The sequence below is a fragment of the Macaca nemestrina genome, chromosome 1 (genome assembly GCF_043159975.1).
Source record: "Macaca nemestrina isolate mMacNem1 chromosome 1, mMacNem.hap1, whole genome shotgun sequence".
Classification (NCBI taxonomy): Eukaryota; Metazoa; Chordata; class Mammalia; order Primates; family Cercopithecidae; genus Macaca; species Macaca nemestrina.
Genome location: NC_092125.1, coordinates 146,934,200 through 146,950,467, shown reverse-complemented (window position 1 = coordinate 146,950,467; position 16,268 = coordinate 146,934,200). Strand labels below are relative to the sequence as shown.

The window sequence follows — 16,268 nt, the reverse complement described above, 5'->3', positions numbered from 1 at the left end:
CCATGTCCCTACAAAGGACACGAACTCATCCTTTTTTATGGCTGTATAGTATTCAATGGTGTATATGTGCCACATTTTCTTAATCCAGTCTGTCACTGATGGACATTTGGGTTGATTCCAAGTCTTTGCTATTGTGAATAGTGCCATAATAAACATACGTGTGCATGTGTCTTTATAGCAGCATGACTTATAACCCTTTGGGTATATCCCCAGTAATGGGATGGCTGGGTCAAATGGTATTTCTAGTTCTAGATCCTTGAAGAATCGCCACACTGTTTTCCACAATGGTTGAACTAGTTTACAGTCCCACCAACAGTGTAAAAGTGTTCCTACCTATTTCTCCACATCCTCTCCAGCACCTGTTGTTTCCTGATTTTTTAATGATGGCCATTCTAACTGGTGTGAGATGGTATCTCATTGTGGTTTTGATTTGCATTTCTCTGATGGCAAGTGATGATGAGCATTTTTTCATGTGTCTGTTGGCTATATGAATGTCTTCTTTTGAGAAGTGTCTATTCATATCCTTTGCCCACTTTTTGATGGGGTTGTTTTTTTCTTGTAAATTTGATTGAGTTCTTTATAGGTTCTGGATATTAGCCCTTTGTCAGATGAATACATTGCAAAAATTTTCTCCCATTCTGTAGGTTGCCTGTTCATGCTGGTGGTAGTTTCTTTTGCTGTGCAGAAGCTCTTTAGTTTAATTAGATCCCATTTGTCGATTTTGGCTTTTGTTGCTGTTGCTTTTTGTGTTTTAGACATGAAGTCCTTGCCCATGCCTATGTCCTGAATGGTATTGCCTAGGTTTTCTTCTAGGGTTTTTATGGTTTTAGGTCTAACATTTAAGTCTCTAATCCATCTTGAATTAATTTTCATATAAGGAGTAAGGAAAGGATCCAGTTTCAGCTTTCTAATTATGGCTAGCCAATTTTCCCAGCACTATTTATTAAATAGGGAATCCTTTCCCCATTTCTTGTTTTTGTCAGGTTTGTCGAAGATCAGATGGCTGTAGATGTGTGGTATTATTTCTGAGGACTCTGTTCTGTTCCATTGGTCTATATCTCTGTTTTAGTACCAGTACCATGCTGTTTTGGTTGCTGTAGCCTTGTAGTATAGTTTTTTCATTTTGTTTTGTTTTGTTTTTTGGTTTTAAGGAGTGGAGAGTTTAATAGGCCAGGAAGAAGGGAGAAGGCAGAAGAAAGAATCTCCCCTGTACAGAGACCAAGGGTGGGGAGGCTCCAAAGCCAAGAGAGGAAACCCCAAGTACAATGGACACCAGTCAGGTATATATGCAGAGGCTGGAGGAGCTGGTATCTGATTTGCATAGGGCTCAGGAGATTGGTTTGACTAGGCATGTCATTCACATAGCCCACTAAAAAGCTGGTCCTCCCATCCTAGGCTTTTAATATGCAAATGTACGGCACCATGATGTTCTACACAAGTGGGGATACATGGGGGCAGCCATGTTGCCAGGAACAAGTGGGGCAAGGGCAAGAAGGCCACAGGAATTACCATGTTTGGGTGGACCATTTCTAATAGCCTGCATTTGCATATCAAAGGTTGCCTGCCTTGCTCTAAGAGGAGGGGCTTTACAAGAAACATTTCCAGAGATACTTTAAAAAATGAAAACTTCCCAAGGAACCCTTTTCCTCTCTATTTGCCTAAAATAATTTCTTAATAACTCCTACAACATTCCTCCCCACCAGGGAGAGGTCACAGTAATTGCTGTTAGGGGGTTTGGAGCAACGACTTCTTCTGGCTACTTGCTGAAAAGGGGCATCGAATGGGGAAGAGCAGCTAGGGCTCCTCCTGGGGTGGATCTAAGGGTCCTCAGAAGAATAGCATGTCCATGTGGGGTTCAGTTTGCAGCACCATTTGGAGTTTGATTGCTTCTAGGTGAGAAGAAACAATTCGAGTTATAGTATTGAGTATACAGGGTCCAAATATCAAAACAAGACATATAAGCAAGAGAGGGCTTAATAAAGGGCTTAACCAATTCCATAAAGAAGATGGGAATTTATTAAAGAGGGATTGTAGTAATCCAGGGCTGAAGCTGGCATTTTCCCTGAGCCTGTCAATAATTTTGATTTGATCTTTAAGTAACTGTAGATTTTTCTCTACTTTACTAGAGGTGTTAATCATCACTAAACCCAATAAAAAGTCCTAGCAAATTCAGTAATAGTAAAAATTTTATGCTTCCTTTTTGTCAGTAACTATTATTCCTGCTATAAGGATAATAATTAAGCAAAATACAACAGCAACGGAAACTCTGTTCAATATTTCAGTTAGATGGTGCTACCATGTATAACCCTATTGCAAATAATAGAGTGAGTATAGCAGTTCCCACAAGTGTGGTGTAGTAGATAATTTCCACATACAATTTTACTTGCCAAGAGATAGAATTTCCCTTTGGCGGTCTGTGAAGCTTTGGTTTTATTTTCCCAAACAAAGAAACCTCCAGGTTATGGGTACCCTACTTACTTTCATTACCTGGCAGAATTTGCAGTATAATTGCCCAAAACTAGTATATTGATTCAGATTTTTACATTACCCATCCCTTTTTATTTCTTCCAAGCTACAGAAGATTACTACTTTATTCACAGGAATAAGAAGGATTAGTTTAAAATGTAGGCAAAAATCTTAAAAACAATTGAGACTAGGATTTAATGACAAATGTATGATAAGCTTTGGAGCAAAATTTTTCTCTCCAGTTCTCATTTTTAGTAAAAACTAATTATGAATAAACTTTAGTCTTATACTTGGCTTGATTATTTGCATGAAGTGCAGTAAGAATGGTTATTTCTACATAGGTCTTTTGGATTGGCTTTGATGAAACTCTGTTCCACAAGGAATCTTAGATAAGACCTTTAAAGTCGAGCCCAGACATGGATTTGTGTCCTCAAATACCTGTGAGTTGGGTGACCCTCTCTTCGTGAGGTCCCAAGATAAACTCGGAGCTTCCAGACCTGTTAGAAAGTGACATTCTTTATTGACCACAGGTTAGAAACCCTGTGCAGGGACTGTATAGACAAGGTATGAGGCCAGTTCTTCAAGGGGCTCTTATTGACTCTGCACATCAAGCTTGATTCCTAAAAGGGAAACACACCGTTTCAGCCAAAGCCTTGGTAAAATAACCAGTTTATCCAATTGTGTCCTGCTGACAAAGAAAAATGGATTCTTATTGCACCGATGCAAACAACTATATTGCCACAAGTTAAGAATACTTACAGGTAGTCTCCAAATTTTAGAGGAACCAGGTGAAGAAAAATGAACATGCTCCAAATTTTGTTTACAGTAGTATACCTTATTCAATTATTAACGGCCATAACTAGTTTAAACTAGTTTCCTTGACTCTGAAAAACAAAACAAGGATCAGCAATATTCCAAGCAAAAGTTGAAAAGGTTGCTTAAACGTTTTGAATGCAGTCCACTTAGTTAACTCTTGTTTTGCTTAAGAGTTGTGAACATGTCAGTTCTGTAACTGTCTTTATTTTTACAGTGTCTTGCTACTTTCCTCAGGTTTTAATCTTCCTTCACTTTTCATTCTATGTATCTTCTATTTGAAATCTTATTTATCACAGCTATGCAAATGACTCCAAAGTCTCTATCTTTAACCCAGTGTTCTCTCCCAAGCTTTAATCACATATTTCCAGTTGCTTTCTAGACGTTATTAGATGTCTTATAACTCATGCTGTGAAGTTTATCTGACTACTCAAATAATGTATCCATTCTGTGACTTATGATGACACTCACCTCACTTGATACTTGGCAATAGCCGGTGTAGGTTCTCTTTGCATGTGAATAAGACTGCATGTCTCTGAGTACAGGAATCATGTTTTGTGCTTCTTAGAAGACTTCTGGATATCTTTAACCCTACCACGACCACTTGAATACTTCCCAAGCCAGTCTTTCTTAGATTCAACTTTCCATGTCATCTCACATATGCTCATCATTTAACGAAAAAGATTATAACTTACATTGCTGTCCTTCATGGAATTTAGCATAGGAGTTGCTCATAGTAGGTTTTTGTTAGACGATCAGATTGGTAAGTAACCGGCAAGTGGATCCTTTTAAGTTTTTCCTTGGTAACTTAAGAGCTTAAACTTATACCACATAATTTGGTGACGTTGTCTCCTTACTCCCATACCTCAAAGCGTCAGTAAATAAACAGGTATTTATCTTTCAGGACAAGAAGCTAATTGCTAGTATGAGTCATATTAACCTAAATTCTAACAACATGGGCCAACCTGTTATTTTACTTTTCGTTTTAGTCTTCATCTCAAGTCACAAGGTAGTATCAGTAACTAAAGCATAAAATAAAATTATAGTCAAGCTTTATTTTCAAGTGGAATGAATATTCAGTCCTCAAAGTAAAAACATGGGCATAATGGGCAAGAAGCTCTTTGAAAGAGAATAGCATTGCCAGTAGCCTAGCACTTTTATTCAGGACTAAAGAGTGTGGTGAACTAAATGATTCCAGGATCTTAAGTGTAATAGGAAAGAAATTGTGTCATTCTGAGATGAGGAGAAGTTTGGTTTGTTGGCTAACATCTATGGCAAGGCAGGCAGATTGTGTCAAAGGCTCGGTTGTTTTGTTTTGCTCTATTTTTCATCCGAAATGGAAAGAGATTTACCCATTATATCAATCGTTAAACATGAAATACTACATAAAATTAATTAGATTCCTTACACATATTGGGGGGAGAAGAGACTGTTTTGTTTTTCTCCTTTTCTCTGCCTTTTATACAATGTATACATTCCTGTTGTAAAACACAAAGGCAGATTTTCAGTATACGGGATTAAATATGAACTTTCCTCTTTACCTTCCCAGTCCTTTTCCTCTCCCCAGTCTTTCTCTATATGTACAATTCTGTATCAGTGTGAAAGTGTGGATATATATTTATATCATTTCATAATAAAATGGAATCACACTGTAGGTATATTGTATGACTTTCTTTTTTCTCTTAACAATATAATTTAGAATTTTTTCCATTTCAGTACAGATTTGTCTCCATAATTCTTTCACGTTGTGAATGCACTATACTTCGTAAAACCATTTTCTTACTGATTAACATTTCCAACTCTTTGGTATAAAAACAGTATTGCACAAAAGGCTTGTATACTTATCTTTGTACAAATATGCTTTAGATAGATTCCTATAAGCAGAATTGCTGGGTCAAATTTTAATTTTAATTAATATGCCAAATTACCCTTCAAAATATCCTTATCGATGTGCACTTCCTCAAATAGTGTTTGGGAATGCTTGTTTTCCTACATACTCCAATAACACTGGACATTACTGGCGACTCACTGCTTAACTGAAAGTAAAAATAATAAAAGCCATGTAAGTTGGTAGAGAGACAAAGACAAGATGAAGGAAAAAAATAAGTTCTAATTACCTCATCTTTAACATGGTAAGTTAATAGATGATGTCCAAGATTAAAACAGGTGGTTTAGAAAAAAGAAAAAGGGAGAAAACCTCACATAAAATGACTCCAAGAAGGGTCTTGTAGGATCTAATACCTCTGTGGGAAAGACATAACATGAGGTTTATTCATTTTTTACTTGTCTTTTATTTCTGCTAAATTTAAATTAATTGAATTTAATACCTTTTATAACTTTCTCTTTTTCTTCTTCCTCTGTGTATGTCTCTCTCTCACTCAATTTTCATTGTATTTACACACATAAACAGATATCACTGGCTATTTCTGGATAGTGGTACTTGGATTGCTGGCTGCTTTCTTCTTTGTCCCTTTCTATGCTGTTTGAATATTTTAATGAGTATCCATCATGTTTATTAAATCAATAAAGGTTTTACTCTGAAATCCAAAAATAAAAACATGAAAGAAATGTTATACGTGTGTGTATATACACATACATCCACATGTTGAAAATCCAAGAAGTACAGAAAGATACAAAATAAAATGTGAAAGCTTCCTATCCTTCCCACTCCTTACCTCATATCTTCTCCCCAAAGATAACTACTATATGTAGTGTCTTAAAATTACTTTTAACAAGTTATGCATATACAAAGTACTTACATACACATAGAACACATATTCCTTTTTATTTACACTAAATCACCCATACACTGTTCCATACACTTTTTTATTAATATGGTATCTTGGAAATCTTTATACATCAGCACTTACAGACACACATGTCTGCTGCTGTTCTTTGAGGCCCCATTCATATATAGTATTTTCAGTACATCTATGAGTCGTGAATTCCAGAAGACCAATGAGAGTACAAGGTAAATGGTTTTTTAAAACTGCCAACCACTTATGCTGAACAAATGACAGAAGGAAAAGGCAACCCATAGTTTCTCCTCCTTTCAGTCCTTCCTTACTCATCATCAGCATGCCGAAGGTAGAGTATTGGCGGCATATGCACATATCAAGAAATAAAAATTTTAAAATTTGAGTTAGTTTCGTGCTGCATTTCCACTCTTTTAGTAAGAACAAAATATATATGCATGCATGTACTATGAAATACAATTTCAATGATGATACATCTTAAATGCTGTTACATTTGTTTTTTATCTTTTTTTAATTTCAATAGGTTTTGGGGTAATAGGTGGGGTTTGGCTACATGAATAAGTTCTATAATGGTGATTTCTGAGATTTTGGTGCACCTGTTACCCGAGCAATGTACACTGTATCCAATGTGTAGTCTTTTATGCCCCACCCCCACACCAACCCTTTCCCCCAAGCCCCCAAAATCCACTGAAACATTTTTATGCCTTTATGTCCTCATAGATTAGCTCCCACTTATGAGTGAGAACGTACCATGCTTGGTTTTCCATTCCTGAGTTACTTCACTCAGAATAACAGTCTCTAATTCCATCCAGGTTGCTATGAATGCCATTATTTCATTCCTTTTTATGGCTGAGTAGTATTCCATGGTATATATACCACATTTTCTTTATCCACTTATTGACTGATGGGCATTTGAGCTGGTTACATATTTTTGCAAGTGCGAATTGTGCTGCTATAAACATGCATCTGCAAGCATCTTTTTTGTATAATGACCTTTTTTCCTCTGGGTAGATACCCAGTAGTGGGATTGCTGGATCAAATGGTACACCTACTTTTAGTTCTTTAAGGAATCTCCACACTGTTTTCCATAGTGGTTGTACTAGTTTGCATTCCCACCAGCAGTGTAAAAGTGTTCCCTTTTCACCACATCCATGCCAACATCTACTTTTTTTTTTTTAATTATGGCCATTCTTGCAGGAGTAAGGTGGTATTGCATTGTGGTTTTGATTTGCATTTCCCTGATAATTAGTGATGTCCAGAAATGTCCTTATATTTGCTTTAAAACTGGCATTGTAGGGCTGGGCACGGTGGCTCATGCCTGTAATCACAGGACTTTGCGAGGCTGAGGCAGGCAGATCACAGAGTTCGAGACCACCCTGGGCAACATGGTGAAAACCTGTCTCTACCAAAAATACAAAAATTAGCTGGGCATGGTAGCAAGCACCTGTAATCCCAGCTACTTGGGAGGCTGAGGCAGGAGAATCACTTGAACTCGGGAGGCAGAGGTTGCAGTGAACCGAGATTGTGCCACTGCACTCCAGCCTGGGCAACAGAGTGAGACTCCATCTCAAAAAATAAAACAAAACAAAATAAAATAAAATAAAATAAAATAAAATAAAACTGTTATTGTACAACATGAAGATATATGGTAAAATTCATTCTAATAACTTAAATTATAATCTTTTCTTTGTTTAGAATGACATTAAACAGCAAACAAAAAATAATATGACAAGTCAAAAGAGAATCACAAAATAAAGGAAAAAGTTTTATTTTCATACTTTTAACAGCACTTTCCTTTTGCTCTTGAACAAAGGGCTCCATACTTCTGTTTTGCATTGGTCCCTGCAAATTACATAAGTGGCCCCATTCATCAATCTAAAAACTGAAAGGAAGTTTCAGTGAGCATGGGAGACTTTCAATTCTTGCCTTACAGCAGCATGGCAGACATTGACAGTTGCTTACCCTATAACTATTCTCTTTCTGCCTTGCTAACAGAAACCCCATTTTGTTCAGGATGACAATAAGTGCTGTCTAAAAAATAAAGAAAGATTTAAAAATAAAATACTAATTTCTATTATGATTGTGTACTTTCAACTGAATTTATATGTATCGATACATATAGATAGATAGATAGATATGCATTTTTGACATGGATTTTTTTAAAGATATAAAAAATTAAAATACTTTATTTTTTAACAGAGCACATTTCCTTAATCAGTCTCTAATGCATTTATGGAGAACTAAACGACCCAATTCTAGCTAATGAGATGTAAACCAAAGTTTACTGCGTGGGGTTTATGAAAAACCTGTTTTCTTGATTTAAGGAGTAAGAAGCAGACTCAGTTGACATGTACCTTTGCGTTTACTTTTCATCCTTTTTCTGCCTTAAAAACATATTTAATGCCTAGAATTACAGGCCATCTTGAGACATGAGGATGAAAGCTACCTGATAAGAATAGAAAAACAAAAACACAGAGGACTGCCTACCTCTGAACTTCTTAGAGGGTGAGAAAATAAATCAGGATTTGGGTAAGTCACTACAGTTAGGTTTCTGTTACCTGAGCTGAACACAACCAATCCTTAACCAATACAGACTAGATAACATGAAAACTCTTCTACTACAAATACTTAGAAATGCTGGGTAAAGAGCAGCAAAATAAATAAATAAATTAATAATAATGCATACTTGAGCTTACAAAAAAAAAAGACAGGGAAATATTCAGGTGGCAGAAATAAAAAAATAAACTAGACACCAGGGTCTTGAACACACAATATGACCTCGTCTGGAGTGGGGAAAGGATTGAATGAGGATGGTGCTTGAATGTTTAAATCCATGTGGGGATAAATGGATTTTTAAAATGTGATATATGTATACAATGGAAAACTATTCGGCCTCTAAAAAGAAGGAAATCCTGTCATTTGTGTCAACACAGATGAATCTTAAAGACATTATGCTAAATGAAATAAGCCAGGCACAGAAAGATGAATATTGCATGATCTCACTTAAATGTGGAATCTAAAAAAGTTGAACTCAATAGAAGCAAAGAGTGGAATGGTGGTTAGCAAGCGCTGGGAGAGAGTGAGGGAGCTGGATGACGTTGGTCAAAGGATATACAATTTCAGTTACATAGGAGGAATAAGTTCAAGAGATCTATTGTACAACATAGTGACTGTAGTTAACAACATGTTGTATTCTTCACAATCACTAAGAACTGACTTTAAGTGTTCTCACCATAAAAATAAGTATGCGAGGTAATGTATATGTTAAGTCACTCAATTTAGCCATTCCAAGATGTATACATATTACAAATCAGGTTGTATACAATACAGTATATACAATTTTCATTTGTCAATTTTCATTAATTATTATTATTTTTTAAGATGGAGTTTCGCTCTTGTTGCCCAGGCTGGAATGCAATGGCGTGATCTCGGCTTACTGCAACCTCCGCCTCCTGGGTTCAAGTGATTCTCCTGCCTCAGCCTCCCAAGTAGCTGGGATTACAGGCACCCACCACCACACCCGGCTAATTTTTGTATTTTTATTAGAGACAGGATTTCACCATGTTGGCCAGGCTGGTCTCGAACTCCTGACCTCAAGTTATCCACCCACCTCAGCCTCCCAAAGTGCTAGGATTACAGGTGTGAGCCACTGCGCCCGGCCTTTATAATTTTTAAAAATACATGGTAACTTGTGATAAGACCATGGGCCCTTGGTGCAATCAGAAATCAGTTAAGTGTGAGCACACCCTGTCCCCCAACTTCATAACCTCACACACACACACACGTTAAAACCCATGAAATTCTGTACCCTCAATGAAATGGTAGACTAGATAAAACTCACTCCCTGGCATAGCAAGAAGCTTTTCTGTCATGGCACAAGCTCTGAAAGAGAAAAAAAAAAAAAAAAAAAAACCAAGGCAGATCTATCTCCCTTGAGAATTTGAATCATAGTTTGTACTCCCACTGATCTGGGTTCAAATTTATAATATCTGAATGATCTTAGAACTTCCAAGCCAAGAAAGAAATTCATATAAAAATTGCTCACTAGCCAGTGATAACCTTACGGGTCTCTGACAGAAGAAACATTTTTTTTCTACATCACTAAAAATGAGCCATAAAAAAAAAAAAAAAAACATGAAAAGGAATCAATGTACAAAGCAAAAGGAATCAATCCACAAAGAATAAAAGTCATCAAATATACAAATATAAGTGTTAGACCCCTAAATGCAAAAGGATTTATCTATATGATACCATTTATGCAGTTTAAAAATATAACATAGTAGTACCCTTTATAGATAACATACAAATTCAGTGAAAGTACAAAAACAATAGATATTAATCATACCAATTTAAAAATAGTGGCTAACTCTGGGCAAGGAATAGTGTCAAGAAAAGCCTGAAGAATTGATCCAGACTGAAGGAGAACTGAGCAACATGCCAACTGGATGCAGCACATGATCTTTCTTGGCTGGGATGTTTTTGCTGTAAAGACATTGGAATAATTGGCAAAGTTTGAGTGGGGTTTCTAGGCAAAGGGTACACAGAAGTTTTTGTACTATTCTTGCAACAGTTTTCTTAGTTTGTAAATTGTTTCAAGTTAAAAAAAATTGTTTTTAAAAAGAGGATAAAAATGAGAAATAGGAAACAGTTTCAGAGAAGAAATTGCCAGAATAGATCAATTGGTGGTGGGAAATAAGAGGAAATAATCAAAGGGGACTCTGATTTCTGGCTTAGGTGATTTGGTGTGTATGATTCAATTTATCAATATAGGAAACCCAAGAAAAGAATTTTCAGGAAAAGCAAACTACAACAGACTTGCCACTGGAAATATTGAATCTATGGATAAATAGGTAGTTGGAAATGGAGGTTGGGGGTGATGGTGTCACAAAAGAGCTTAGCACTGTAAACATCTTGATTTGATTACTTTCTTCACTTACTAAATCATTTGGGAATTCACTATGTTTCCAGTGCAAACCATAAAATATATAAAAATAAATAGGAAATGGACACTGCCCTTAAGGGACTCATATCTGGTAAGAGAAATAGAATCAATCTGTAGGCAAAGGGTAGAGAGTGATGGAGCAAGTTCTAGAGGGTGACAAGTTAGTTCTCAACCTTGGTCACTCATTAAAAACACCAAGAGGAACTCCTAAAACATCCCAATGCCCAGTCTGCACTCTAGGACTGGATCCAGGCATCAGTGGTTGCTTAAACTCTCCAGGTGATGCCAATGTGCAGCCAAGATTAAGGGATCAGTGGCTCTACTCAGAACACCTGAGGCAACTATTCCTTTGAAACATTTGGCAATGATGGAGGAAAGAGTGTGGAGAGAACAGGAGGTGGAAATAAGGAAATTTGATTCAAGAGGCTTCTACCAAACAGAGTGATGATTTATACTTTCTCTGTAAAGAAAGCGAATCAGCTGGGCGCGGAGGCTCACACCTGTAATCCCAGCACTTTGGGAGGCTGAGGCAGGCGGATCACTTGAGGCCAGCAGTTCGAGACCAGCCTGGCCCACATGGTGAAACTCTTGTCTCTACTAAAGATATAAAAAACTAGCCGGGCGTAGTGATGCATGCTTGTAATCCCAGCTACTTGGGAGGCTGAGGCAGGAGAATCTTTGAACCCAGGAGGCAGAGGTTGCAGTGAGCTGAGATCACACCATTGCACTCCAGCCTGGGTGGCAGAGCAAAACTGTCTCAAAAAAAAAAAAAAAAAAAAAAAAAAAAGGTATCAAAGGCTAAGAATAAGGATATATGAAAATAAGGTAAGTGTTTTATGGAGAATGGGGAAACAGGATTACAGCTACAGAGCGTGCAAAAGAAAGAAGTAACATTGTTGTTTTTCCAAGCCTGGGAAGATGGAAACACTTGAGGATGAGGATTCAGGTACACCACCGTGTCCACCATTAAAGGGGAAATTTATTATTATTATTATTATTATTATTATTATTATTATTATTATTATTTTTGACACAGCGAGGGTTTTTACATTCCCAGACCAGGGTGAAAAATCCGCTGTGATCCAACAAAGCCCCTACTCTGTGCTTGGCAGCCAATCAGCCACTGTGGGATGGTGACCTGAGAGTCCCGGACCTCATCCTGATGCCCCCATCTGGAGACTCTCGGGACACAGCAGGTGTGGCGTCTGGGATGTACTTTATTGGACAGTGGTGGCCCAAGTTTTGGTCTGGAAGCACTGGGGCTCTGGACTCCGGCACTGAGTTTGAGGAGGCCCGGAGTTCAGGGCTGTTTGGAGCGAGACCACAAGCGGCTGGTGAGGGAGCCGAGGAAGAGGTTCTGCTTCTTGGACTTGGAGAGCTCGGCCAGGCGCCGCTGCTCCTCCTGCTCTAGCCGGCTTTGCGGGCTGTTTGAAAGCTGCCAGCGGATCATCCTCCAGGGCGTAGTGCTCCAGTATGTTTCGAACGTCCTCCACACAGTTCAGTGCAATAGTCTTGAGGAAGGCAGACAGGTCCAACAAGACCCGGTCATCAGGGTTGCCGTCCCAGGGCTGCAGGACGACGCCATTATAGGGCTGCAGGCGGAAGGCTTCCTTCTTGCAGTTCACAACTACTACTCGAGCTGGGTCCCGATTCAGACATGAAATGTCCTTAACATGGTGTCCATTCATGTATCTTGTGGCTTCCCGGAATAGGCGGTAGGAGATGAAGCCGTGGGGGTCCACGCTATCAATGAGTGGAAACGTAGTCATGCCAGTCTCTGACGTAAAGATGACAATTTCATATAAAGGGGTGAGCTGCTGGAACAAGGTCTCGATGCCTGGGCGCTTCTTAAACCTCCAGCCAGTGGCCAGCGACCACTCAGGATGCAAGAGGACGCCGGTGAGCTCCAAAACGAGCGTGTAGGGTGGCTGGTAGTACGGCTCCTGCAGTGGGTCTGGGAGAAGGCAAGGGCCGGTGGGCTTGATGATCATCTGTCTATAATCTTTGAAATATTTGTATGTCCGGCGCAACTACTGTACCAGAATTGGATCATTGTGGAACTCATGAGGAATCTTGGCACCATTTTCGTCCACTGGGTTGTTTCCAAAGATACAGACGACGCTCACGGTCCTACCAGCTCCAAGCAGCCCAGCAAGCCAGAGCGCAACTTTTTTGGCATAGCTGGGACCCTCTGAGCCTGGCTGCTGCTGTGGCCCTTGTGCCTTAGTGCCCCCGCGTCTCCCGATCTCTGCGGCCTGATCTGGGGCCCGGAGGGGCGGCGTCGCCAACCTCGTGCACAGTCCCAGCGAGCCGAGTCGGAGCCCGCTCCGCAAGCGCCAGAACAGCGCTGCTGAGGCAGCCATCTTGCCAAGGGGAAATTCTTCAATGGGGGTCACGGCGGTGTGATCCTTTTATAGAGACGAGCATAGGTTACGGCAAATATACCTACTTTAAAAACAGCGCTCTGGGAAGAGGGTAAGTGCTTTTCCACATAAAGACCTAAAATAGACAATAAATGAGAAATAGGATTTTTTTATTATAAACTTATTTTTCCATATTTCTGGAAAATTAGAGACATGGAGTATTTCAAAGCTGGGAGATTCCATTATATTGGAGTTACCTTAGAGAGGGGGCTGTTTCTGCCACCACAACAAAGAATGAAACAACACAAATATTTACGTTTTCTTCTTGTCCTCATAATGCTTTTACTGCACTCGTCTTTTCACATCTATTGCATCTGTGACTGTGGTTTCAGTGAAACACGGAAGCCTGAATGTGAGCTCATTTCATTGCCTGCTGCACAACCACACAAAACAGAGAGAGCATTTTCTTATTCTTGAAATATGATAGCAACGTCTCCTTCCATGCTTGTACCTGTTTTAATTCCTTTCAAGCAGAGGCTGTATCGTGAAGCATGCTTAAGAAGTTAATTGGAATGACAGGATTTGGAACGGATGTCACATCATATTCTCATTTGTTATTAAAATTAGTCACGCTTAATTGTTAAGGGCTATGCTGTGTCGCTCGCCATCTTTGTGTCCTCCACCTGGCACTTTGCTTTCACACAGTAGGCACGTAGTGTTGAGGTCCTGGAAGGTTGTCAAGTAACCGACCGGGAGCTTGAGGGCAGGACACTGTCTTGTTCAGCGTGGTATCTCCGACACTCGATTCAGTGCCTGGCACACAGGAGGTATTCAGTTATGCTAAATGAATGAGCAACCGGCTCGGTGGAGGACAGTAAATCCAACCCTATTCCGCAAACGTTCGCTGTGCGGCATCCAGGCCTCAGGGACCAAGTGTGTCGCGCGGTGCCATACTGTGACGGACCTGTCAGTTCAAATTTCCAGATATTGTAATTCTATGCTGTAATTCCTATATTTACTCTTAAAACAAAAAGAGAAATGTGCGTCGCGTTCGCTCTGGGTTCTCGGAGGTTAAGTGCAAGCACGCAGAGGCGCCGAGACCCTGCGGCTCTCCCTCGCCGCTTCCTCCACAGGAGCCGGGCGGAGCTCCCAGCGCGTCCCGGGGCTGCGCCGCCGCAATCCTCAAGGGGTCGCTGTTCCCGCGATAACCTCGAGAAAGGCTCCACCCCGCGGCCCGCGCTCGCTTCCCCCTTGGGGCCCGGCTCTACACTGCCGGGTTGCCGGTCCATCTCCGGCTAGCCCACGGGGCCCATCGTCGACGTTAGCGGCCGCTCTCCGGACCGACTGACCCATCCTTGGAGCCGCCGCCGCGGGCGCTCGTTCTCCTCCCTCGCCCCGCCTTCATCCACCCCTTTCACGGAAACGACAGCTGCGGCGGCGGGGCTGGCGCCGCCTCCCTCCACCTACCACGTCTGCCCTCGCCGCTGTAGCCCTGCGTCCCAGCCCGGCCGCGGCGCCTCCGCCTCGCCGCCGCTAGGTCAGCCGGCTCCGCCGGGCTGCCGCCCAGGATGAACATCATGGACTTCAACGTGAAGAAGCTGGCGGCCGACGCAGGCACCTTCCTCAGTCGCGCCGTGCAGGTACCCTCGTGCTGGGGGGAAAAGGGGTGGCGGCGCCAGGGAAGGTTGAGGGAGGGGACCCCAGCCCGACGCAGCGCCCCTGGCCTCGCCGACCACCCAGCGGGCCTGCTGCAGCCAGAGGCCTAGGAGATGGGCGCGGCCTGGTCCCCTCCCCGGGCCCGGCGGCGGTTTTCTGTCCCGCTCCTGCCCAACCGCCGCTCCACGGGAAGCGAGGCGGGGTGGGGCCGGCCGGGAGCTTCCTCCCACCCCAGCACCACACTAAGGCTGCACTGTCCGCCTTTAATCCCACGACGCCAGTGCTCCACCCCGGGGCTGGCGGAGGCTTACGAGTCCGTTGGGGTAATCGAGACACTGGCCATTGCTGCACAACCCCCCACCCTTTCCTTTCGTCTCTCACTCTCCCCTCCGAGTCCAAGAAGGGAGTTTCCTTTTCCTGTCCTTCAACCCAGAGAGCTGCCAACACAGTTTCCTCCGGCCCTCTTTCTCCCTGAAAGGACTGTCCTGGGCTTGGCAGCCCGCGGGGGAAATGGAGATCACCAGTTGGCGTTGAGGCTTTGCCAAGACCACGAGAAACCTAGGGTTGGGGGGTTCTCACTCTTTTTCAAAATGGGAAGCACCGGCTGTAGATCAAGGAGAGATGCGGGGAAATTTTTATGGCTATAGTCACACTAGTATGTTTCAAATACACTTTAAGGGAAGAAGTTGACCACCTCTCGATATTCTGCAATCAAGGAAGTGTCAGTACTAAGGAACTTGGGCCGTTTCCCACAGTCATCACCCACATTATGCCAACTCAGTAAATCTGTGAACAGATGTAAATTTCACAACATGAATTGTAAACAATCTGTTGTTTAAGTTAATGGCATAGTCACGGTAGCAACAACTTTCGCTTTTGTAAAAAGAAAACAAAAATAATTTTCTAATATGCATACCAAATTGGTGCTGAAATGTAAATCTGTTCTGTGGCTTTACTACTTTCCTTGCCTTTGCCCCAATTTTGTTGGCACAGTTGATCCTACATTGCACTATCCCTGGCAAAAGAATAGTAGAGCTAGAGCAAGGTGATAGCTGCCTGTATTATGAAAAACCTGTCAAGCACTTCGCAATGCATTTGACATATCTCCAGTCTTTTCCATAACTTTGCCAGATAGATGTTATTAACCCCTTTTTTATATGTGAGGAAGCACCCTTACTGAGGTTAAGAAACTTACACAGCTAGTAAATAACCAGGTGCTGTCTGACCTAGTACTCCAAGCTGCTTTTTCTTCCGGGATAAGCATTCCAGATT

The 16,268-nt window shown here is 41.2% G+C and overlaps 2 protein-coding genes, 1 long non-coding RNA gene and 1 pseudogene across 8 annotated transcripts in view; 1 reads left to right on the top strand and 3 right to left on the bottom strand.

The window, feature by feature from the left end:
• Positions 1-993: 993 nt before the first annotated feature.
• On the bottom strand, positions 994-11,724 carry LOC105482791 (uncharacterized). 3 transcript variants are annotated; one of them, XR_011617010.1, is made up of 5 exons: positions 10,381-11,724; positions 5,208-5,816; positions 4,688-4,757; positions 2,905-3,350; positions 994-1,889 (listed from the first exon to the last, which is right to left on the bottom strand). It is a non-coding gene; the product is annotated as an uncharacterized lncRNA (long non-coding RNA). The 3 variants fall into 3 exon arrangements; XR_011616985.1 differs by having other exon boundaries at positions 994-3,086; positions 3,226-3,350; XR_011616969.1 differs by having other exon boundaries at positions 994-3,350.
• Positions 11,725-12,277: 553 nt separating this feature from the next.
• Positions 12,278-13,697, bottom strand: LOC105482789 (mitochondrial import inner membrane translocase subunit TIM50 pseudogene; annotated as a pseudogene).
• Positions 13,490-14,629, bottom strand: LOC105482788 (uncharacterized). The gene has a single exon (XM_011743129.3). It carries the CDS (start codon positions 14,627-14,629, stop codon positions 14,336-14,338), a length of 294 nt encoding a protein of 97 aa, XP_011741431.1. The 3' UTR covers positions 13,490-14,335.
• LOC105482787 (SH3 domain containing GRB2 like, endophilin B1) overlaps positions 14,588-16,268 on the top strand; it is a 44,466-nt gene continuing 42,785 nt past the window's right edge. For 3 of the 4 annotated variants that reach the window (XM_011743127.2, XM_011743126.2, XM_071085040.1), the window contains exon 1: positions 14,588-14,980. In XM_011743127.2, coding sequence (XP_011741429.1) covers positions 14,909-14,980 — 72 coding nt within the window. In that variant the 5' untranslated portion in view covers positions 14,588-14,908. The remainder of the gene's footprint in view (positions 14,981-16,268) is intronic. The other variant, XM_011743125.2, reaches the window with a different exon arrangement.